This window comes from Salvia hispanica, chromosome 5 (assembly GCF_023119035.1).
Source record: "Salvia hispanica cultivar TCC Black 2014 chromosome 5, UniMelb_Shisp_WGS_1.0, whole genome shotgun sequence".
Taxonomy (NCBI): Eukaryota; Viridiplantae; Streptophyta; class Magnoliopsida; order Lamiales; family Lamiaceae; genus Salvia; species Salvia hispanica.
Window position 1 is genome coordinate 24,328,394 of NC_062969.1, and position 24,841 is coordinate 24,353,234.

The 24,841-nt window shown below is 36.3% G+C and overlaps 3 protein-coding genes across 5 annotated transcripts; 1 reads left to right on the top strand and 2 right to left on the bottom strand.

The window, feature by feature from the left end:
* Positions 1-1,074: 1,074 nt before the first annotated feature.
* Positions 1,075-2,808, bottom strand: LOC125186497 (3-ketoacyl-CoA synthase 12-like). Its single transcript, XM_048082864.1, has one exon. The coding sequence runs from the start codon at positions 2,686-2,688 to the stop codon at positions 1,276-1,278; it is 1,413 nt and encodes a 470-aa protein (XP_047938821.1). The 5' UTR covers positions 2,689-2,808; the 3' UTR covers positions 1,075-1,275.
* Positions 2,809-15,370: 12,562 nt separating this feature from the next.
* On the top strand, positions 15,371-17,170 carry LOC125186875 (proliferating cell nuclear antigen). The gene is made up of 4 exons (XM_048083354.1): positions 15,371-15,758; positions 16,287-16,439; positions 16,539-16,636; positions 16,729-17,170. Exons 1-4 carry the CDS (start codon positions 15,440-15,442, stop codon positions 16,951-16,953), a joined length of 795 nt encoding a protein of 264 aa, XP_047939311.1. The 5' UTR covers positions 15,371-15,439; the 3' UTR covers positions 16,954-17,170.
* Positions 17,171-17,789: 619 nt separating this feature from the next.
* LOC125190630 (cytosolic enolase 3) lies at positions 17,790-24,612 on the bottom strand. 3 transcript variants are annotated; one of them, XR_007170945.1, is made up of 13 exons: positions 24,117-24,609; positions 22,538-22,712; positions 22,255-22,326; positions 22,062-22,178; positions 21,861-21,941; positions 21,272-21,348; positions 21,101-21,204; positions 20,503-20,601; positions 19,948-20,033; positions 19,341-19,427; positions 18,760-18,957; positions 18,083-18,291; positions 17,790-17,974 (listed from the first exon to the last, which is right to left on the bottom strand). XR_007170945.1 is itself a non-coding variant. In XM_048087979.1 (12 exons), the coding sequence occupies exons 1-12, from the start codon at positions 24,374-24,376 to the stop codon at positions 18,223-18,225; spliced, it is 1,425 nt and encodes a 474-aa protein (XP_047943936.1). In that variant the 5' UTR covers positions 24,377-24,609; the 3' UTR covers positions 17,790-18,222. The 3 variants fall into 3 exon arrangements, 2 of the variants coding, with proteins under 2 accessions (XP_047943936.1, XP_047943937.1); XM_048087979.1 differs by having other exon boundaries at positions 17,790-18,291; XM_048087980.1 differs by lacking the exons at positions 17,790-17,974; positions 18,083-18,291 and having other exon boundaries at positions 18,796-18,962; positions 24,117-24,612.
* Between the last annotated feature and the right edge of the window lie 229 nt (positions 24,613-24,841).

The window sequence follows — 24,841 nt, forward strand, 5'->3', positions numbered from 1 at the left end:
ACTACTAGTATTTATGGTATATTAATTATAGTGGTTATATATTAATATTATTAATTATCTATTAAGTAGAGTAATTAATAGTACATGATTTCCTCTTGCCCACATGAAATGGCTGAGCACACATGAAAGAGACTTTCAACTAATTAAGATAAAATCACCTTAATTTTGAGGTAGGATCAAATCCAGCAAAAATGTTGCATACAGGCTACTAATGAGGATCAACCAAACCAAACGAAAATATGACAAGACCTATAAGAAAGTTGTGTGAATATGAGTAGACCTAATGAAAAAACAACATTATATAATGCTAGCGTTACAGCCACTTTGTATTGTATTGTATTGTACTGGACATGCATTAGTGGGCGTAATAAATACTCTGTCCCTGAAAATTTGATACATATTACCATTTCGGTCCGTCCCTGAAAATTTGATACACTTCACTTTTATCATTTTTGGTAGTGGACCTCATATTCCACTAACTCATTCCTACTCACATTTTATTATAAAACTAATACTTTAAAAGTAGGACCCACATCCCATCAACTTTTTCAACTCACTTTACATTACATTTCTTAAAACCCGTGTCGGATCAAAGTATAGCAAATTTTGGGGGACGGAGGTAGTAGTAGGGTAAAAAGGGCACCAAATGAAAAATGTCATTTTCTGATAATATAAGTGGCTTTTATTTCAAATACTAGTAGTATGTTTATTATCCATAAGGAGCCAGCTAGCTAGCAAGACGTGGCACCGGGCAATTAATTCCTTTGTGCATTCATTCTTTTGGAGTTAGATCCAACGACCCTCATCATTAATTTTCTACTGCGCCCTCATCTCCTATAGGTGATGCTTTTACTACTATACCAATCTTGATCATACAAAAAACACCAATCCAGATTGTTTTCATCCTTACCCCACACGCCAAAACATCTATCATCACTTGTTCACCTTATACAAATGTACTAGATAGATACTGTAATGACCAATTTAGAAAGTAATTAACCATCATTCCAAGATGGAGATGGAGAGTGATGTGTGTGTGTATATATATATATATATAAAGTGAGACATGTAGCATGCATTTTGCATTCTTAATCGTATACATAACATTTTGAAACAGGATACAATAATTTTGAGGTGTAAACAACAATTGTATCTCTAAATCGGATGTCTAAAACCCCCAAGATAGAGAAAACAAACAAAACAAAATTAATTATGGAAGAATCACGAAACGCGCGCGCACACACATACAGAAAGTAAAACAGAAGAAGCAATTAATTAATCGGGTATTTCGTAATCATCGGGGACGAAGAAGGTATCAGGATCCTCATTATGCAGCCATCCAAACTTCTCCAAGAAAGGATTAGCCAGATTCTTCAACGGATACTTATCAATAAACTCACTCCACACATTCCTCCCATCCAAATCCCTCATCACTTCCCACAAACAGCTGTTGCACTTGAAACCCGCCCCGAAGCTGATCATGAACACCTTATCCCCCTTCTTCAGCCGCTTCTTCGCCTCCATATACGCCAGCACGTACCACAAGCTGCTCGCGGACGTGTTCCCGAACCTATGCAGCGTCATCCGCGCCGGCTCCACGTCGTACTCGCTCAGATCCAGATTCTGCGCGATCGCATCGATCACCGCTTTCCCTCCCGTGTGCAGGCAGAAGTGATCCACCCCTGTTTTGAAGTTGATCAGCGGCCTCGCCCCTCCGCCTCCCGCCTTGCTCCACTTCTGCCGCACCTTCCGCGCCACCAGCAGCGCTGTGAACCGGGCCAGCTCACGGATCGGGAGGATTTTCGGCGCCATGACCTTCAGATTGTCAACAAAAGCGCGTGTCGCGGCCTTTGGCAGATTTTTCCCCAAATGAAACCCTATAAACCCTTTCTCGTCTTCCTTCTGAACGCAGCAGTCGTAGGATTCATCTCTGGCTCCGTGGTGCGTCCGCACCAGCGTCCTCAGCTTGAACATGGCCTTATCCTTCAGTGAGGGTTTATTAGTGAGGATCATCGCGCAGCCGCCTGATCGAAACAGGCAGTTGGCGAGGATCATCGAACGGTCGTTCCCTGTGTACCAGCCGAGGCTGAGCGACTCTGAAGTCACAACCATGGCAGTAGTGTTCCTCCGAGTTTTCATGACATTCTGGATGATGTTCACAGAGATCAAGCTGGCGCTGCAGCCCATGCCGGTGAGGTTGTACACCTTTACATCCTCCCGCATCTTGTATTGATTGATGATGCGGGAGGAGAGGGAGGGGACGGTGGCGAGCATGGAGATGTTGACGACGAGGACGTCGATGTCGGCCGGGTGGATGGCGGTGCGGGTGAGGAGCTTGTCGATGCTGTCGTGGAAGAACTCGTCCATCTCGACCAGGCCGTCGCGGAGGGTCGGGGAGGCCTCGCGCCCCTCGAACACCATCTTCGGGGCGTACGTCTCCTCGCCGATGCCGGAGCTCACGATGGCCTTGAGGAGGAACTTGTACTCGTTGAGGCCGAGGTGCTTGTTGCGGCGGATGACCTCGCCGGAGAATTTCGTGCTGAGGCGGCGGTCGTCGGTGGGCTTGTAGCACTCGTAGTCGAGGATGTAGCAGTTGCGGTGCCTCCTGGCGTCGAAGAATCGCCATATCAAGTAGAGGAGAGAGAGGAGAGAGAGGGAGTAGAAGAACATTGCGACGGCCAGATTCATCTTTGAATTCTTTTACCTACTATATAGGGAGAGATCGTGGATGATTTATTGCAAATCTATTGTGTTTTTTGTTTTTGAAATTTTGTAAATGGAAAAAGGGAAGGGGGAGATAATATATGGAAAAAACATGTGACTGCGGTCTTAGAAACATAATTGTATCCCTCAACTTCCACCAACTTGTTTATGTGCGTGACTTTCCCTTTATATCATGCATAAATTGTTTAAGAATTAGGGCATTAGGGCTCAGTGATTTGTGAATCAATGAATTAATTACGTGCGGATATACTTGTTTTCCATCAGCTCTTAGGGAATGCTCCGTCACGAAATCAACTTGATTGATTACTGCCATTTACATATACTATTAGTTTATGTTGCGTACAAATTTACATTTACACCCTAGTGCCGTCGTAGGATGACTAGAAAATTTCCTCTCGCTCTAAATTGACGGATGTTATTTTAGTGTGTTACATAGTTTTTTTTTTAATGTGGTACAAAAGTATTAAGATGGGTTCAAGAAAATATACCGACCAGACCCCCCAAAAACAATACAAAGACCAATTGTTAAGTTCAAAATCCATAGTGCACATAGCCCGACACTCATCCCCCGTACTCACATGGGGCTCGAAGCCACCATTGTAATAAGAGTACTATCGAATACTATAACGGACGGATTAGTAGTGCAGTGCCTTGAACCATCATCTTATTTTTCTGATTGACAGTTATAGTTTTCAATGAATCATATTCAAGATTGTTGTTCTGATTGACCAGTCGACTTACTATTTAATTCTCTTTCTTTCCTTTCTGTTTTATTTGTGTGTTAGTGTGTGGTGTGTGGGGAAATAATTAAGTCCACACGTATGCATTTAGTTTGATTCGTTTATTTATTGTATTCATTTTATTATATTCACACATGTATGCTGTTTGAAATTAGGATATTTACTTTCACCACTGATTTGTGCATAACTATCAAATTTATTACTCTAAACTCAAATCAACACTTTATTACCAACAATTAATTCTTAAATATTACTCCCTCCGTCCACGATTAAGAGTCTCATTTCTAAATGGCGCGGGTTTTAAGAAATGTTAAGAAAAGTGAGTGGAAGAAAGTTGGTGGAATAGAGGTCTCACTTGTATATATTAGTTTTAAATGATATGTGAGTGGAATGAGTTAGTGGAATGTGGGGTCTCTTTACCATTTATGGTAATTATGAACCGGGACTCTTATTCGTGGACGGATGGAGTACTACCTCCATCCACCAAAATTTGTCCCACTTTGACCCGGCACATGTTTTAAAAAATGTAATGGAAAGTGAATTGAAAAAGTTAGTGGATTATGGATCCTACTTTTATATATTAATTTTATAATAAAATATGAGTAGTAATGAGTTAGTGGAACATGAGGTCCACTACCAAAAATGGTAAAAGTAAAATGAGACAAATTTTGGGGACGGACGGAAATGGAAAAATGGGACAAATTTTGGTGGACGGACGTAGAAACCATCCTAATGAGTAGTACTATAACTCTAAAGATAAAAGTTAATTACCAGAACATGTAATTGATGTTGGTAGCTTTTGTTTTTACTAAGCCTTTGTTAGCTTGACCTTTTTTTGATGTATTCTCTGATGGCCATTCTTGTGGCTTGAGCATTTCTCCTTATAAAAAAACAGCTATGAATACATGAACAATAAGCATAAATGATGATTTAATTTGATTTTTCTGCATTTTATTATAAAATACTTAGACGAACTAAACACAAATGGTGCTCTGATTGTATATACATGAATTCACAATAAATATTGAGTTATTTGCAACATTTATAGATGGGGCTAGCTATCTAGTTCCTGGTCTAAAAAGCTTGATGTAAACTTTAGATTTAACGTCATCATATCGTCGTTATTAATTAGTAGGAGTAATATACTAAAAACCATTATACTCCATGTGTGTTGAAAGTAGGAAATTAAACCCTCAACAAAAGTAAACGCAAAGATTAATAATATCTGCGGCTCACAATCAATACCTTAAATTAATATGGCATTACTTATTTTGTCCTCTAATATGATCCATTTATTAACTTGTAATACACTAAATCATTGTACACTTATTTGCTTGATTTATCCTTTCTTGTGCTATTATTTTCTTGATTTTTTAACTGGCTATTATATATTTACCTTTTTTTTTTGTAATTTTTTTGGATACGTATATTTTTTGCGATTTAAACATGTTGTGTAGTGAATTGTTTAAAACAATAAGTTGGTAGGAAAATCTGAAAAAAAAACTCTAGTTTAGACAACGATACTTGGTTGGGATATATAACCGTTTTATAATGTTCAATAACCACGTTTAATTAAAACACTATGATAACATTTATATTAAAATTTAATTTAAAAATAAAGACACGTCAAAACATAGACAATTGGATTTGGGGGATGAATGGGTTTATATTAGTTCTTAGTATTTGTTTATGTTAGAATAGGTTCTCATTTGATCATATCCTTATGTACCAATTCTTACCAATTGATAGAACCTTGATTCATGTGAGATTACTATTAAAAAAGTGCGCGAGGATACAACAAAAGCTGTATAAATATATTTGACAGGTGTTGGAGAAATTAAAGTGGTAGGGAAATATTAGTTGGCTGGCAATGGTCTACGAACTTGTGGCAGCTATTAATTTGCATGAAATTATGAGTAGCGATGATAATATTGATGGTTTATATATATGTGTGTGCAATTAATACAACTGATGGATGTGCATATGATGTGTCTGCTAATTTCTGCGACACAAACTAATTCATATGATATGATATGCCTTTTATTTTTATTGCCATTATTAATTCGCATTATATGTATAATTTATAGGGTGCATTTTATGAAACGGAGTATCGTATGTAGTACTACAGAATAAAGGGTTAGTTAAACGCGGTAACAACTAACAACTAACAACCCACAAGTCACTTTAATAGCTTAGTTAAAAATAGCCCACTCCACTTTTTAATACTCTGTACATTCTTTATTTAAAATACAATACCCACAAGTCAAAAAATATATTTTATTAAGAGTATGATTATATATTATTGAAATCCTAGATTACATTTTATTGGAAGGGGTAAAATACATATTATAAATTTGAATGTATCTGCTATGCGAAAGAGTAACTCCTGACGCATACGAAACAACGTTGGACATGTTTGGCCCCTATCACGGTTGCTCAGTATAGTAGTCCTCAACGAGTCTTTCTGCAACAAGTTCTTAGTGTTGATAGGCATACTAACAAGTTCTTGGTGCAGGATCCGCAGGGGGGTTCACATAATAGTCTCGAGTTTGCTGAAGATACTCGTGTAGTCGTATATCCTGTTAAACCCATCGTTGGGATCCATACTTTAAAGTGAAAGCAAAATTGAATTCAAATAAGTGCAGGAGAGAGTAAGTGAGTGTTATTTATATATTGAACGAGGTAGTATGAGTTTATAAAGTAGTGTATGATTAAAAATGAGAAAACAAACAAAAATTAGGTAAAGTTGTCGTGGAACAAATATATTTTTAATAATGAATAAAAAATTGAATGAAATAATATTTTTCAATTTAATAAAAAATCAAATTACAAACACGGCCCATGACTGGGCTTCACACAACCATCTGATTTAACGAGGAGGGGTGGACGCTGGGAGGGATAACCCCCCTTCGTCCCTCGGCGAAGCTACATGTGGGGGGATGGGACGCTTGCAACTCATCCCTCCCCCATCGTGTCCCCCCCTGGACGAAACAAAAAGCCCGCATTGCGGATGCAATAAGAGCATCCACAACTGCCGTCACTTAATCATATTGTCCTTTAAATATTGATGGGTTACTGCTCACTGTTTATATTGTCCTTATTTAAGAGATAATTAACCCCTTTAACCATTCATCCCTTACCACCCTTCTTTTCATTGTTCATGAATCTCACTATTTCAATTCTACTACAATACAATTTTAAATGCAATTAATAAAACAACATTTTATTAATAAAATTTCATTAAAAATAAAAAATTACCTTACAAAATTTTAAAAATAAAATATTACAAAATTAAATTCCTAAAAATGAAAAATTATATACTTGTTGAAATCCTAAAAATTAAAATTACACTAAAAATTAAAAATTAGGAGTACATAATTCAAAATCATAAGTAGTTAAAATGAAAATGCAAAGAAATTTTTTAGTTAGAAAATGAGTGAGAAATACTCCCTCCGACTCCTAAAAATAGGAACTTTTGAAATGACACGAATTTTAATGCAAAATTGGTAAAGTAAGATAGGGATAGAAAGAAAAGTGTGTTAAAGAAAAATGAGTCCCACCTCATTTGAGAGAAAAAAATTTCATGAAGTAGAAAGTTTCTACTTTTAGGGGACGGACCAAAAAGAAAAGGTTTTCTACTTTTTTTAGGGAAGAAGATAGTAGTTGTGAAAAAAATTATGCGATAATGAGGTATTTGTAGATGATTTTGAGGTGAATTGGATGATAAAAAAATGTAAAGGTAAAAAAAAGGAGAAAAACAATATGGAGTAATATTTGGGGAAGTGAGAAAATTTTAGTTAATTTTAATTTTTTTCCATTTAAAAAAAAAATAAATTTTAAATGGCCAAAGCGACGAGGGGGCGTCAGCGTCACCACACGACCAGGGAACGGCCACATGGCCCTTGTGCATTTCCTGCAAATAAGAGCTCAACCCCTCAGCACAGGATGCCCTCTGGTACGAGACACCCACAACAGCAACCCGTCGGTGTCTCCTCCCAGCGTGATGGGATAGCACCCCGACGGGTGCTTTAATGCCCCAGCCGCTTTATTGTCGATCACAGCTCTTTAAACAGTTTAAACATCAATGTTGATAATGATTTTATTTTACTTTTAATACGAATAAAATCAGTCCCTAAAAATGACCATCAAATTATTGAAGTGACAAACCAACGTGCATATCAATTCATTATACTCCAAATCGAACGCTTGTCGAGAAAGGAGTTGAATAAACAATCGAACAATTTGACGCAAATAAATTTAATTTTCTAAGGGCGCGCAATAAATAACAAAGGCCGCGATCATGATTGATTTATTATCTGTTTTAGTTAATTTCGGAGAAACAAAGATTAATATGGACAAAATGTGAGCTTGTGACTATAATTGTTCATAATAATGGTCCATCTCTCCAACTACTTCATTGAGCTTGACCTTATTCCGTTATCCACATATTTATTTCATCTTGTCTATTTTGCATGTCACCACACCACACACCCACGGTTTTAACAATGGGCCCCACAATATATTAACTCTAAATTATTTAGTTAAATTTTCTACAACTATATAATTAGTTCTTCGGTCCACAATAATCATGAACGGATTTTCATTTAATTCATACATATTTTTTCTTGCCAATTTTGAGTTCCATCATGTAAATATGATCAATGATTTGGAAATCTAATTTAGAGAGAGGGTTTATATTCTTCCCGGGCTTTAATTTTTTTTTTTTTTATAATGAGATTCATTAAATGCTCTAAGCCTTTTTTAATTATGTGATTTGTTAGTGGTTTGATAATTGGTAATTTTTATTAGATTGGCTATTATTGTACCAGAGAAAGGGTTTACCATACTTACTTCATGTATAAAAATTGCAAGTTACCCAAATGAAAATAGAAAATATGCTTAGTATAAATCACATTTGTAATACAATAATAAATACAAAAGTTTAATGAGATTTGCTGTACAGAAACTTGCGTAACGTACACATGACTCTAAACTTCTAAGTTTTTATCATTTTAATTGAACAAATTAACATGAGAAAAATGCATGACATGGATTGGCCCCAACTAATTTTCAGTATATACGCATGCGTAAGTTTTTTTTCCAGTACATACGCATGTGTACTCACTACTTTTAGCTAGCACAAAATAACGTCTAAGTCATGATGCGAAAGTTTGGCGAGTAGACCTCATCTCACTGCCTCTCTGCACCGCAACTCGCAACCTTCTCGTTTCTCGTGGAATGGGCTAATGGGCATGTATTGCGTATGCTCTTATATACTCCATCCGTCCCATAATAGATGGCATACTTGAGGAGTGACACAAGATTTTAGGAGATGTTATTTTATGTGTTAGGTGGTGAGAGGAAATAATATATTTATATGAACACGAGAGAGAGCTTTTTTTAGAAATAGAAATGTGACATCTTTTATGAGATAAACTAAATAGGAAAGTGTGACATCTATTATGGGACAAAGAGAGTATTATACTAGAATTTTAAGTTTCTTAATTTAATTTAATATCGTGCTTTTGCCTCTTACTACTTTTTTACATGGCCATATATTGTGTAGGTTTTGTAATTGATTTGTTGAATTCAACATATTTTATGGTACTAATTGTAGTTAAGATTGTTTAATGAGCATATAAATGCTCAAAAAGTGTTTACGTATATGTGTATAAGTTTATATTACTAGATATTTTAGTAAATATCATTGCGCTTGCTATATTTTAGTAAATATCATTGTGCTCGCCAAATTCCTTGCAAACTCACAACTTTGCGACTGAAAAAACTAGTTTTTCGCGATCACTTCAGTTCTAATTTCACGACGTTATGGTGTAAAAATTGTGTCGCCGTAACTTACATTTAACATGTTACAGATTTAATTCTTACATTGGTTATGAGAACAAGTGGTATGACGTATATAAACTAAGTAGGTTTTTTCTCTTAACAGACTAGTCTTTTAGGCTTATTAGTTTTCGTATTTAGTCTTTCATAACATTAATATAGTACTCCCTCCGTTCCATAGTAATAGAGTCATTTTGCCATTTTGGTACGTTCCATAGTAATAGAGTCATTTCCTTTTTTGTAAATGTCAACATATTTTTCCACACCTACTTTACTCTCTCTTACTTTTTTCTCTCTTCTTCTCACCTTTTTCATTTTCCACTTTATTCTCCCTTTACTTAACTCACATAACACAATTTTTCTTAATCTCCATGCTGAAAAAAAAATGTCTTCATTATTATAGAACGGAGAGATTGCTAACCCATGAAGATATACATTGATTCGCAGCAAGTTGTATTAATACGTGTAAGATTTCAACGACGTATTAATGAAGACACGTCATATGTTGACAAATATGTCAATCATGTACATATAAATCTATATCCAATGTCACATCCTCATAGGTATCATCTACTAGTACTTGAATAGCAAATGCTGAGTATTCTTTATTTTTGTGTAATACAACAAAACTGAAAATTTCCTTTTATCGATGTTGGAAATTTAAAAAACCAAGATAACGATGATCATCAACCAGGTTATACATAATTTAATTAGAAAATATCTGGACAACCAATTGACACATAAAAATTACTTCAATCGTCTCATATTAATAGAGTCATTTTGTCATTTTAGTTATTTTAATATGTTTAATAATAATAGAGTCATTTTCTTTTTTAGTAAGTCGAACACATTTTTCCATCCTACTTTATTCTCTCTTCATCTCTTCACTTTTTTCATTTTCCACTATATTCTCCGTTTACTTAGAGTATCCACAATGGATGCCCTAGTGGAAGTCCTAGTGAATGTCCTAGTGGTTGCCACATCAGCACGCCCTATCTTTTTGCAATGGTGGAGCCCCAGTGAATGCCCTATCTATTATCCATTTTTCATTTCAATTTTTTAATATTTTTTTTAAAATTTTATTTTTAATTACTACAATACCAAAATATATTATACTCCCTCCGTCCCAGATAATTCGTCCCAGTTCCTTTTTTACACTCATTTTGCAAAAATAATAATAAATAGTTAAAGTGGAGAGAAAGTAAAGTAAAAGAGAGAATAATGTAGAGAATAGTTTTATCTACATTATTGTTTCTCTTATTTTACTTTCTCTCAACTTCACCTATTTATTATTATTTTTATAAAATGAGTGTGAAAAATGAACTGGGACGAATTATCTGGGACGGATGGAGTATTAAACACCACAAATGCCAAAAAAAAAACTACATTACTTAATTAAAAAAAACTACATCATACTTAGCTAAAAAAACTACTATTAGTATGCCTTGAACCCGGCGCTATGACATGTTTCTGTTTTAGAACTTAATTTTGTATTGGGTTTAATTAGGGTTTCAAGATTTTTTTTTAAAAAAAGCAAAAAATGCATGGATTGGGCTCGGGCGCTTACCTGCAGTGGATGCCCGATCGGGCTCGAGATTGGGACGACCGATCTCTCGGTCGTTGTCGGGCGCGCCCGACGCCTGCAGTGGGTGCTCGACGACGCCCGAGCCCGGTCTCGGGAGAGTTAGGTGAGTTAAGAGCATCCACAATGAGTGCCCGATCTCACGCCCGATCGCCCGAGACCGGGCTCGGGCGTCGTCGGGCACCCATTGTGGATGCTCTTAACTCACCTAACACAATTTTATATAATTTTTCTTAATCTCCGTACCGAAAAGAAACGCTTTCATTACTATAGAACGGAGGGAGTAGGACTTACGCTCTCACTATAACTCCACCCTGGCCCTGATCAATGACCATTCGATGCATAGTCAATAATCAATTAATAATTAATTTTTTTTTGAATTTTAAATTTTTTTAAAATGGCAATATGGTAATACTATAAATTGAAGTCATCATATAGACACCACGATAAGTTGATGTGGTTTATAACCAACTAATCTTGTTGAATATTGGAGGAAATAGTGAATCTGGCTAACAAGTCCTAATCATTAATTAATGGCCGCCTTAATATTAATACAATATGAATGTTTCCAGTAAAGCGAAGGAGTTTGTTTTAATTCTGATCTTCACTATGTCACCATCACTAACTTAAATTTATACGCTAACTAAAGTTGAATATATAGTGGAAAGAAATTTCAGAATGACTAGTATTAAGCTTTTTTTAAAATATAGTACTACTATTAAACTATAAAGAGAAGCACATGCAAGCATTTAAGAACTGTTTTATTAAGATAGAAAATAATAGTACTATACAAATAGCTAAAAACATGCACCGCCCACTTAATTGACAAAATCCAACATATTTAGCTGACATCCCAAATTCCCAATTTTTGCATCCATTGCAGCAAATAGGAAAATGAGTTAAAATGTTACAACTTGAGATATTGATAAGTTTACTTAAGATAATCATATTTATCAGAATTAATATGACAAGATTTATAAACAGCTGGTTGACAAGTTGAAATTGGATGGTTGACTCCCATCAGAATCAGATCAGTATTTGCTTGACTAGTTTAGTGTAGTTGACAAATTAGGTAAGCAATTCCATTCACAGTTTAATTTCCAACCAACTTATCTAATTATTCGTTTGTTTATAGTTGATGGCACATCCAACCAACCATTACTATTATTGACTGAAATTATTGTGATCTCGTTTTGGCCTTCTTTTCACTGTTGAGGAAGAACCTGATTTGATGCAGCATGACTTGGCTGATATCTTCGAATTAGAGTAAAAACTAAAAAGAATATGTGATTTAACATAAAATATGTTAATCGTAATATAAAGTTCGCAAAATATGTTTGGCATAATATAATTGTAACATCCCACCTTTTTGAACCCTAATTTTTTAGACGTGAAATTTTTGCATTAAATGCTTTTAAAGCTATGATATATGTGGATTAAATGATGAGTGATTTATTGCAATATTCTTTGTGACCTAATTGCGATATGGAGTTGTGTTTGAGTTGAATAGTCAAACTTATTGAATATATGACGTGGCTGTGGAATGGTCAAAGTCGTTGAAAAAGTGACGTAGCGGTAAAAATTGAATGGTGGATTTGGTGATGCGAATATGTGAATATTTTGATGCGGGGGAAATAATATTGTGGTGAATTATTTTCCTAAGGGATAAGTGAGAATTTAATATGAGCATTATTTAATTAAGTGGAATTTTCGACCCCTCCTATTTATTGGAAATAAATCCTATTTTTCTTGGATTTAATTATTGCTTGGGATATATTATCCGAATTAAATCCAAAGTCCGAATATTCCTATTTATTCCATTAAATTTTCGAAACCCCTATCATACTATGGAGATTTTCGAAATCTCCTAATTTTATGGGAGAAGGAATTTTATTGTTATATTTTTTGATCCCTTATTTATTCTCTTCCATAAATAAATTCAAATATCCTAGCATATCTTGTCATATCCTATTTAAATTAGGATTTTAATTAAATTCGTTGTGGGAGGAATGAAAATCACGCCTATTTCCTTTTAATTGGGGAGAATTATTATTTTATTTTGCTCCGTGATATTTTATTCTACTCCGTGGAATATTCCAATTAAATCATAGGCTAATTAAAAGGCCTAAATTTCGAAATCCCCTATTCTCTCAACCTTTTTAACTCCACTACAACCACCAAATCTCCTCTAAATCTTTATTTATTTAATTATTGGGTTATATCTTGCACTCTATAAATATAAGAGGGAGAATCAAAACCCTAGCATCACAAAAAAAACCGCCCCATCTCTCCCTCACTCTCGTCGATCTCTCTCCCACTCTCTCTCTCAAAATTTTCTTCTACTTTCTCCATTATTTCTTCATCTTGTGTGAGGAATTGAAGTTGAAATTCAAGAATTTGTTGGAGAATCAAGGCTACTACTTTGTTTTTACCGTTCATTCTATCGAAATGGTATTTTTATTTGATCTTTTCTTCCTCTACCGATCAATCGGTGTTCTTGAGTCCACATGCATTTAGAATGAGTGAAGGGGAAATTAATTGATGAATGGGATGCACATGTGTGTGTGTGTGTGAAACCGTGTGGGTGTGTGTGTTGGTGCGTGTGTTTGTGTGTGTGTGTGGGTGTATTTTGAAACACTCATGCGTGGCACGATTTGATGATAAATCTGGAGTTGTTGTGCGAATAAAAGCATTATGACAATCGTACTTTGATTTTAAATGGTGATATTGAGAATAATCGATGGGAAGAAGGGAAACGTGAGAACATGCATGATTTTGATCCATGATGGAGACTTATTTGTCATATATATAAATTAAAGGTGATAGCTCGTGTTCTCGGTGTGATAACAAGAAGAAGAACGTGCTTGAAATCTAGGAATCGAGGTGGGCTTTATTCTTAACTCTCTCTTATGTTGCAAATTATGATAGTGGAGCAATAAGGGTTTATGCCATGCCTATGATTATTTTGGATATTGTGTGTGCCTGATGCCTAGTTTGCGAGTGCGCTCCATTAGGCTAAAGGGCTATATAAACGAATTCGGGTCTGAGTAGGGCCGCAAACCCTATTAGGCTAGTGTACACGGGAGATCGGGAGCCGTCCTTGCTAGTCGGCCGGTCTCGTGGGCGAAAGTGTGGCCACACTTCGTCGCACCATGATATTGTTGATTGATGAGAAAATGAGAGGTATTGTTTGACTGGCCAGTCCATGAAATAATTTTTGTGATACTCGATGCTATTCTTTAAATAAATGCTAAATCTCGAGTTGACTATGGTAAGGGTGGCATAACTATAAAATGTTTTGGCATGAGTCCACTGGGTATGTTTAAAATACTCAGTCCTGCATGTGTTTTCCCTATGCTCAGGTTGAGCGGCGACGGGCGGTCGGTGGTGTTGAGATAGTTGAATCGAATAAAATGGTTGTTTGGAACTTTGAGTGTAGTCGTGTCTTCATACATGGCTTCGCTTTCTCTTGGATTGCTTCCGCTGAATTTTTGAAACTTATTATCTTTGGTTGATTTGAACTTATTTCTTTGAATTGGAATATTGTGAAATATTGCATTTTGTTGGATTTTTACAATAAACCCTTGACTTTTGAGCTTAGCCTATGTTATCTATTAAATCTTGATTTTCGTGATTTAGCCGTTGACTTATTGCCTTGATAGTTCAGGAAACACTTGGTCAAATCTCTTTAAATGAAACACTAGTATACGTTCTTGTTGCCTTTAAGTTCACCTAAGTAGCAGTCGCCGTATTTATTATATCCTAGAATGACGGGCTGTTACAATAACGTTACCAGATAATGAGTTTGAATAAAAGATAGAGTATATTATGTCTAAGGTACGGATACCGTCGGATAGATGAGAAATCGTTATAGACCATCTTATAAAATTCAATAAAATAAACTCAATACTTAATAGAGCGCATAACCAAAACTAATGGTGATACAAAATTTATTAGTTGGTTAGGGCACAACATGGCAGAGTGTTGTTTAGATATGGCATGACGAAGGGCAGCGCTTAGAGGACGACAAAATATGAGGTGTGGTTTTGCTGATGGGTCGACGATGGGCCACCACATATTGTGAACTAGATGAAGAGTTATGCGATTGTGATATGAGAATCGATGCAAAAATTAATTTTCTACATTATATATTTTAAAAAAAAAATTAAATAAAATATAAAATTATACTCCAATGTTCTTGCGATTGGGCCGTGTCCTCCCTTGTGTTCCGAATAATTGTGACTTGATCGACCATTGAAATTGCTTCTTATGATCAATCAATATAATTGACATTGGGCTTCCTACTTCTTTATTTCAACTGAAGCCCATTTTCTGTGAGGCTACGATTTGTTGGCCCGGACGGCCCATCATACTTTTATGGCGGGAATTAAAAATATTTGCATTTCGACCCCAAATCTCCCGCCAGTCAAAAAGGCTTCCTATATAAACCCAACCCCTCCACTGCCCCCAATAATTTCTGCTCAAACCCTGATCTCCAAACTTTCCCTCCAAAGCCCCGAAATTTCCCCAATTTTCTACGAATCGGGCGAAGATGCTGGAGCTACGGTTGGTGCAGGGTAGTCTGTTGAAGAAGGTTCTGGAATCGATCAAGGAGCTAGTAACCGATGCCAACTTCGACTGCTCCGCCACCGGTTTCTCTCTGCAGGCTATGGATTCCAGCCACGTGGCGCTGGTGGCGCTGCTGCTCCGTTCGGAGGGATTCGAGCACTACCGCTGCGACCGAAACATCTCCATGGGGATGAATCTCAACAACATGGCTAAAATGCTCAAGTGCGCTGGAAATGACGATATCATCACTTTGAAGGCCGACGACGGCAGCGACACTGTCACCTTCATGTTCGAAAGCCCCAGTACGTTTCGTTTTCTTCATTCCATTTGTATTATTGATGTTGTTTATGATAATTTCTAGCTATTTATTTCCTATCTCCAGATTAGAGTACATATGCCCTAAATTAGATGCTCAAGTATGTGTTGTAGTATGTATGAGTTTGTTTTATCACCATATGTTGAAAATGAGTGATTCTACCTTAATGAAAAATGAGCCGTTTCCCTTATTTTCGGCGAATTTGCTTTTAGTGTAATCGCAAAAATGATGTGATTTAGTTGATGAATGATTATGTTGATGATTTTATCCTGACTTTGATTTGCATATATGACGCCAGGTGAATGTAGTTTCATATAGCACGAGTTGTTGGTAATTTGGTAATGGAAGTATGGTTATTACTTGGTGTGTATAGCCATGAATGCACGAGTTTGTTGGTGATTTGGCACATGTATTAAAATCTAGTCTGGATTTGATATGTATAATAGAATCTGATTTTTTTTCATGTTTGAATGTATTGCTGAGTCTGCTTTTGTCAAATTCTGATGTTTTACAGCACAAGATAAGATCTCAGATTTTGAGATGAAGCTCATGGACATTGACAGTGAGCATCTAGGAATCCCAGAAGCTGAGTACCATGCTATAGTTCGCATGCCATCTGCTGAGTTTTCTAGGATCTGTAAAGATCTTAGTAGCATTGGTGACACAGGTGAAGTGCCAACATATTTGAACATATTTGGTGTGTTGAGATATAGTAGTGAGTTACTGTTAATGCTACAAGCCTCACCCCTGCCTCTGTTTCTTGCAGTTGTCATCTCTGTTACAAAGGAAGGTGTGAAGTTCTCATCCAGAGGTGATATTGGAACTGCAAATATCGTATGTAGGCAGAACACCACTGTTGACAAGGTTGATTCTTCTGATCTTTAGTAAGGACATTATATATTAGTTGTCGTAAATGGATGATGACTGATATGCTCTTCTTTTGTTATGTTCTGCAGCCAGAAGATGCCACTGTAATTGAGATGAATGAGCCAGTATCTCTCACATTTGCTCTTAGGTATCTCAACTCCTTCACTAAGGCGACCCCATTGTCTAGCACTGTCACCTTAAGTTTGTCCTCGGAGCTTCCTGTTGTGGTCGAGTACAAGATTGCAGAGATGGGCTACATACGATTCTACTTGGCTCCCAAGATTGAGGAGGATGAGGAAGAGATGAAGCCTTGATCTGATTACAAAATGGCTTTGATAATGTTGAAAGATAATCCACAAGCATGAGTTAGTGTACATGGTTTTGGTGCTTTCTGTTCCAGATTTTGCTACTCATATTGCGTTGGATGTTGTTACTTAATTTTCAATGTGCTGCACTCCAAAGTCGCACGTATTCTGATTTTCTTATCATTGTTAATGGTTAGAAGTTTGCACCACTTTTTGTGGTTGATTACCAGTTTGCCACTCCAGTGGAGAAATATGTCGAGGCCAATTTAGCAGTCTGAGTCAAATTTTTGAAGGCCAATTTTGGTGAGAAAATTCTGAAGTCTAGATTCTGGTCAATTCAATCATGCATAAAGCTCTTGTTCGACTTGTTTAGGGTGATTAGAACTTTATGAAGCCTTGATACACCTTCACTTAACTACGTGCTAATAATTGATACTGTGTTCAGCTAATTACAGATTACAACTATTATTGGATACATATTATAAATTGCTTAGCGCTGCTCATGTACAAATTATAAATTTCATAAGATAAAAATTTGATCTTCTAACATTGTTTTAGTAAAGCAAAAAGGTGGTTAAAAATGTAGTACTAGTGGAAGTATTTCAGATAAAACTGAAACAAGATTTTGTCGAAATAATACCCTAAACTCTAATACTCGAGAGAATTTTCGTCCTCAAACTTTTTTTTGGAATATTTTTAACTCAAAATTGAAAACATTCCTATATACATCTGAATTGGATAAATTGTCATTATTCTGGAACTTTGAAGTGCAAAAGGATTCTTATACCGGCAATCATTATAGTCACAATTGGTCATCCAAAAAATGGTTTAAATTATGTCACCGATGAAGAAAAAGGATTTAATTTGGAAGCAAAGTAAAATGATCTTGGAGTTTCATAAACCATAACAATATGTTGCTACTACTTCACTCACATTCTAAACCAGTTAAACTTAACCACATATGAGAGATGCAAATCCTGAAATCTTCATCGGGTGTGATTCGTGTTTGTCTCCAAATCTTAAGCAGCCACTGCATGAGAAACAATACAACTCGAAAGCGTTGTCTGAGGCACTTGGATTTCATGAAATAGTGCTCAGGTGAAACTGTTCAAATATCACAAAAACAACAATCACAGACCTCCATCACAGGAAGGTGGCTGGAGCTTTTCTTATATCCGAGCTATTCCCCTACCTCATGTGTTGAGCAACAGGAGGGACTAAGAGGAGCTTGCATTAGCTCAAGGAATATCTTGGTGAATAAAGAAACTGCGGATATTGTTAAAAATGCTTCCAGTCATCACCAGCATATATTGCTTGATCACCTAACTCTTCCTCAATTCTGACCAGCTGCAGATACAGATGAACAATTTAGTTATATTAGTATAACCTAAACATGCATCCATAAGAAACTTCAACTAAGCAGCTTATTCATAAGAAACTGAGAAGGTATCAGACTCTTGGATGTGAACTAAGCAACATTATTGGAGTAAGTCGGTGTCCACCCTTCGATCTTAGATGAGGGAAGGGCAAACAAACAAAGGATAAAACACTACTCCCTCTGTCTCACATTAAGTGTTCCACTTTTTACTCGGTTCGGGTTTTAAGAAATGTAAAAGAAAGTGGGTTGAAAACATTAGTGGAATATGGGTCTCACCTTTATATATTTGTTTTATAATGAGAGGTCACTGAAATGAGTTAGTAGAATGTGGGACCTACTTACCATTTATAGTAAAAGTGAGAGTGGACACTTAATGGGGATGGACGGAAATGGCAAAAGTGGACACTTATTGGGAGACGGAGGGAGTAGATCTTAACCTGATTATACTTCGCTAGTCTTTCCCCACGGCAAGGCGCTCCTGCCTTAATTTGGCCAGTAGCAAGACCAACAGCTATATCAGCTAAGAAAGAATCTTCACTTTCCCCACTCCTCTGAGAAATCACCACTCCCCAATTGGCATCCTTAGCTAACTTGACTGCTTCAATGGCCTCAGTTACAGTTCCCACCTGGTTGACCTGAACTTGAAGTGAGAGCAGAAAAGAGCAGTGAGGAACACATTGTCATAGAATATAAATGTGTAATAATTAAGTAGTGATCAATTAAAAATGACAACTGGAAACCATGAAATCAACATCATTGACAGCCCTTGACAACCTAAATAAAAATCTCCATCTGCATCATCAGACTGGACAAGCTTATATTCAACTGTGCTATAACTTCCTTTCGAAAAGAAAATCTCAAGTAAAGGCATAACATTCCACTTCATGGTCTAAATGCTTCCTATGTTGATCTTTTGCTTATAGTGCAAAGTGAAAATGCAGACGAGAATTTAAATTTGAAGGTTGAATAACAACAATTTTCGTATATTGTGAGCCTTTAATTATTTATTAGAAGTTACCTTAAGGAGAAGAGCGTTGCAAGCTGTCTCCTGTACAGCCCTCTCAATTCGTTTTGGATTTGACATCAACAAGTCATCACCTACAACCTGAAATGGAAAGCCACTCCAGATCTGAGAGGATACCATGCACATTAACAAGCATGGATATATACTTTATAAATTGCGATCACACCCTGCAATAACCAACCTTATAGACACAACTTCAATTTTTAACAAAATCATCCAGAAGGATATGGTTACTTGAACAACAATATTTAAATTGGAGGGACTCAATTCAGTTTTTCTCAAGATTGACTGAACAATTGTAGACAGCTAAATCTACTGCCCAAGTGAAACACAATCTTTTTCACAGTAATTCGAAGTAGAATTGCAGAATTGCCTCAAGTACTAGATGACAAGTGTTCAGCAAAGTGGTTTCTTTGTGCTGGTGGGTCAATGAAGTGAATTATGTGGATATTAAGAACAAGAAGATGTAGATAACGAAACAGAAGTACTAACAGCTGAAGCTCTAATTTCATAGAATTCAGGCTATGTTTGTATGCTGTCTATTCGAACAACTTCAGAAGGATAAATATTAAACCAAGTTCAGTAAATATGAGAAACAAACCTGGCAAATCCCAAGACTAGAGAAATATTTCGAGTGCTCCCAGTCTTCCTTATCAAATGGATCTTCAATTGATACAATAGGGTAGGCTGAGAGAGAACCATTATATGTTTTAGAGGAAGAGTGACGACATGATAGAAGCCTACTTAGACTGCTAAACAGCTACAGTCAAAAGTTTTAGAATAGAAACATAAACTGCAATTAAAAGATCTTTAGAAAGTTCTATATAAATACTCCCTACGTGGCTCCGTCCCCAATTATTTGTCCACTTTTGCCATTTTCGTCCGTCCATATTAATTGTCCACTTTCATTTTTGACCATAAATAAACGGTAAATAGGCCCCACATTCCACTCACATTTTGTAATAAAACTAATATATAAAAGTGGGACTCATATTTCACTAACTTTTTTAATTCAATTTCCTTTACATTTGTTAAAACCGTGCCGGAAACAAAGTGGACAATTATTGGGGGACGGAAGGGGTAGCAAATAAAAGAACACAAACAGTAATAAAAATACTCAAACAGAAATCAATGTTGGGACTTGAGATGAAGATACCTGCACAAAGTTCTTTATACATATCGATCATGTCCTCCCCAGATTTAAAGTTTTGACCAGATCTATTTGGTGTTTTGTAATCCAAATCATACTTGGTACCTAAATAAGAAACCAGAGAAAATAAATCATGTCATTACCTATATAAGCAGATCAACCAAAGATACAATGCTTAGATGATGCAGGACAGGTTTCAGTTTTAATCATCACAAGACTACTAACAAATTTCAAGGCACCATTGTACCATATGGTCTCATGCACATATTTTCAGGGTTTTCTACAGTGTTTAGACAATTTTTTACATTCTTTTTCAAATTAAACAAGCTAAACTAGAGCAAAGAGTAATTTATCTCTATATTGCAAATCTTGGATACTGCCACTGACATCATAAGCCCATTCGCTCCAAGTTAGTTTCACGAGCAAGATTTTGATTGTGCTGGTGAAAGAATAGGTGGATCATATGACACCAAAACTCCTCAGATAATCTGGTAAGGGAATTCCTACGTATGGGATTTTTATTCCTCCATTAGTAGTTTAGTACAGCAAGAATACATTTTCCTATTAAAGTCAAGATGTCACTTTATGGAAAGAAGAATATCACCTATGCAAAATTCAGTAGCCCCAACACCAATTGCTATCTTTATTTTCTCGTTGTATCCCGTTCTTCCAATGGCTTCCTTTACAAAATCCAAGCCTTCTTTCAAGCTGCAGGCACAAAAACATAAGATACCTAGATTCAGATCTGCAGATGATACCAAATGGGGAAACTTGCCTGGATATATCGGGAGCAAAACCACCATCTTCTCCAACGTTACATCCGTGTGAACCATATTTTTCTGTGATCACAGCCTGAACAAGCAGGAGGAGAAGTTGTATATATATAATGGAAACAACTACGAGGAAATCAGTAACAAAATAATCGAACAAGGTAAATGCATATTTTGTGAAACATAAACATAGACAAGAGTTTCTTGAAAATTTCCACTATTCTGGATGATCCACATAGTGAAAGGTTACATCAATTGTACACACACCAGAAACTATATCCTTGAGGTATACACACATATACAACATCAAGTATACCGGAATATAAAATCTACTTGCATCCGACTAGTGTAGTAAAGGAACTCCATCCGTGACATTTCAACATTCAAATTAACCACAAATGGGAGTCCTTTTGAAATTCATTTTAAGTTTGTGAAATGGAAACAGATAGGCATACAGCTTAAACTGTAGAGTATGAATGGAAAAACAGAGAACAATAAGGATTTCATCATATAAATGTGCATTTTTGTAGAACATAGAATTCACCAGATATAATACAAAGTTGTGAAGACATCTTTGTTTCTGGGAGGATTAACCTTTAGATGATGATAAGTCTCAGCTCCCATCTGCAGAGCCTCCTCAAATTTTTTTGCCCCTACAGGAAGGATCATGATTTCCTGATCACAATTACAAAAGGGGTTAATGCTCTTAATAAGGTGGGAGTTTTGATAAAGATTAGTTCAAATAAGTATGTAAGCATCCATGACGTGCATTAACTAAATGAAAGATTATATTACCTGAATGGCAAGATTGTTCCCAGCATGGTTTCCGCCACCTATGAGGGTGAAAGCTGGGACAGGAAGGTGATAACTTGTTTTGCCAGCTAGATCAGCAATATGCTTGTATAATGGGACCTGCACAGAAATTTTTGAATCAAAATGAGATCTTTGTTTTGTAAGATTGAGCTGCTACATGAGTCAAGAATTATGCCTCTTTTTCAGCTGCCCCTGCTCTGCAAGCAGCCATCGAGACTGCTAGAATAGCATTCGCCCCAAGTTCACCCTATCAAATAGAATACAATGAGCTCCATTTAGCATATAAACAAATTAGCATGTCTTAGAAATGGCTGGAGACTACTTCAAAAAAATGGCAGGAGAATGCAATAAAAAGTGAGAATGTGTAAAGCAGACATCACATGATTCTGAGCCTCTCCAAGAAAAAACAAATAAGAATATTAGACAAACTAGATAACTGAAAATTGAAATGAAGCTACCTTTTTATCTGTTTTGTCCAAGTCTATCATGGCTTGATCAATTTGGGCTTGGAGAGTTGGATCCATACCAATTAAAGCTTCAGATATTTTCTCATTAACATTCTTGACAGCTCTACTTACACCATTACCAAGATACATTCCCTTGTCTCCATCTCGCAACTCAACAGCTTCATACCTGCATATAAAAGGAAATAATAAATTCACAAGAGCCTAATTTCTGAATGGGGTAACTCATAAGACGCTGCATCTTTACCCATGTAAAGAAGATGGTAAATGATGAGCACAGATAAAACGTACATGGATAGATGCAACCCAGTGTGGTATACCTTATACTGGAAATAATAAATAATTCAGATGAACAATGCATATAAGAAGGTCCCAAATCTCATTCCAGACATTTCTATAAAGAATTAGTGCAAATATAAATGGTAAACTAGATTCAAGTCAATACAAGCATCAAATCATCCAAAGTCTAATAAAGTTGATCAGAGGAATTGGTAGAGCCACAAAAGGTAACAAAACAGGCTATTATATTCTTCTGACACTTCCTTGCAACATCCAAATCTCTGCTAAATGACAAGCTTCAAAAGCAGATGCTGGTGGAAGATCCTTTAGAATGAGTAAATATAGGAATGGAGCATCCTAACAGAAATATTTTATACCTCAAAACCCCTGGATAACTCACTAGATGGCTACCTTCCACAAAGAGGGATGAGAACTGAAACTCGGTCAGTTATCAAGAAAGGAGAAGTCATCTGATTACCTACCTTGAATATTAATATGCTGCTTCAGCTTCTCTATTTGTAAATGGCTAGACCACATAAATAAACGACAGTAATTCTCCTAAATTCTCAATACTGAAAATAAATGGACGCAATATAACTGAATGCTAGTTCGAGTTGTGTACTGAACCTTGTTATTCAGAAAGTTATTTTCTCTCATTCTTGCCCTTTCGAATCAGTCGCCAAACACCAAAATACCTGGACAGGCCCTACAATTTGCAGAACACTAAACGTTCCAACTCCAGCACTGGCCATATTTATTAATCACCTTCCCTACAATTTGGAATATTATACTATTATGCTGGATGGTTTTGTTTTAATATATTTAGGTTGATGAATCCTTCCTATAACTATGGTAAATATGGGCTAAAGAGTTGACTAATTGGAGCGACGGAGATAACTCAAAGTTTGTGGAAGCCCAAGAAGATAAGTCACTCCAGCAAGGCAAAACTATTTCTATCCTAAAACTGAAAGATTTCAAAGTAAGTGCGGAAAATGCAAAAACATATTGCAAATACTCCATTTATCAAGCTCAACATGTATTTTCAAACTACAAAAATAGTGTTTGAAACATGTTGACCTTGACTAGCTACACACTCCACATTGTTTCACAATCACTGAACACAAGCTATCAAAGGTCAGCGCATAACACAGTAAACCAAGCCCATAGAAATCATGTAAGGACCTTAACTTAACGCAACTAGCGTGAATTCGTGGCAATGGCATCCCCATCTTAACAAAAACTAAGGCACAACAGGGCATTGAGATGGAGAATAGAGAGAGAAAGCAGCGCTTACATTCCAGAGGTGGAGCCGCTGGGGGCGGAAGCGCGAAAGACGCCTTTATTGGTGTGCAAATCGACTTCGACAGTGGGAATCCCTCTGCTATCGAGGATTTGCCTGGCTTTAAGGTTGGTGATGACGGAGGGGACGGATTTCTTCAAGTGATTGGAGATGAAGAGCACGGGATCCGGCGTCTTTGCCCTAACTGCGGCATTGACGGCGTCCTCAATCTTCCGGGAGAGCGTATGCTTGTCCAGATACTCCTGCACCGACATTATCCTCTGAATTGGTTTCAGCTTTCAAATTTCTTCCTCTCCCGCTTCTGCTGCAGCTACTGCCAGCTCAAGATCGGCGATTGGAATATGAATATGAATATGAATATGAATTGGAAGGGGGAACAAATTATAATTGATCGGAAATTGATCGAGGAAGAAATCAGAAATGGGGTTTTAAGCAAGAAAACTGTTCCTGCTTCCAAACTCACAGTAATTTGCGGTGATTCAATATTTTTTTAGGATTAATATCCTTATTTTTATTTTATATGCACTGATCAAATGCAAATTCATCTTCTGCAAACTTCAAATTAGAATATGGATTATTAAAAAAATCAACAGATACAAAATCATAGCAATAAAAGATGTCAATACAATATTAACATAACATCAATCGTTAATAGTGTATTGACATTTTTGGTTACTTTTATTGAAGTTTATACGATATTTAGAATTTGTATTTGATTA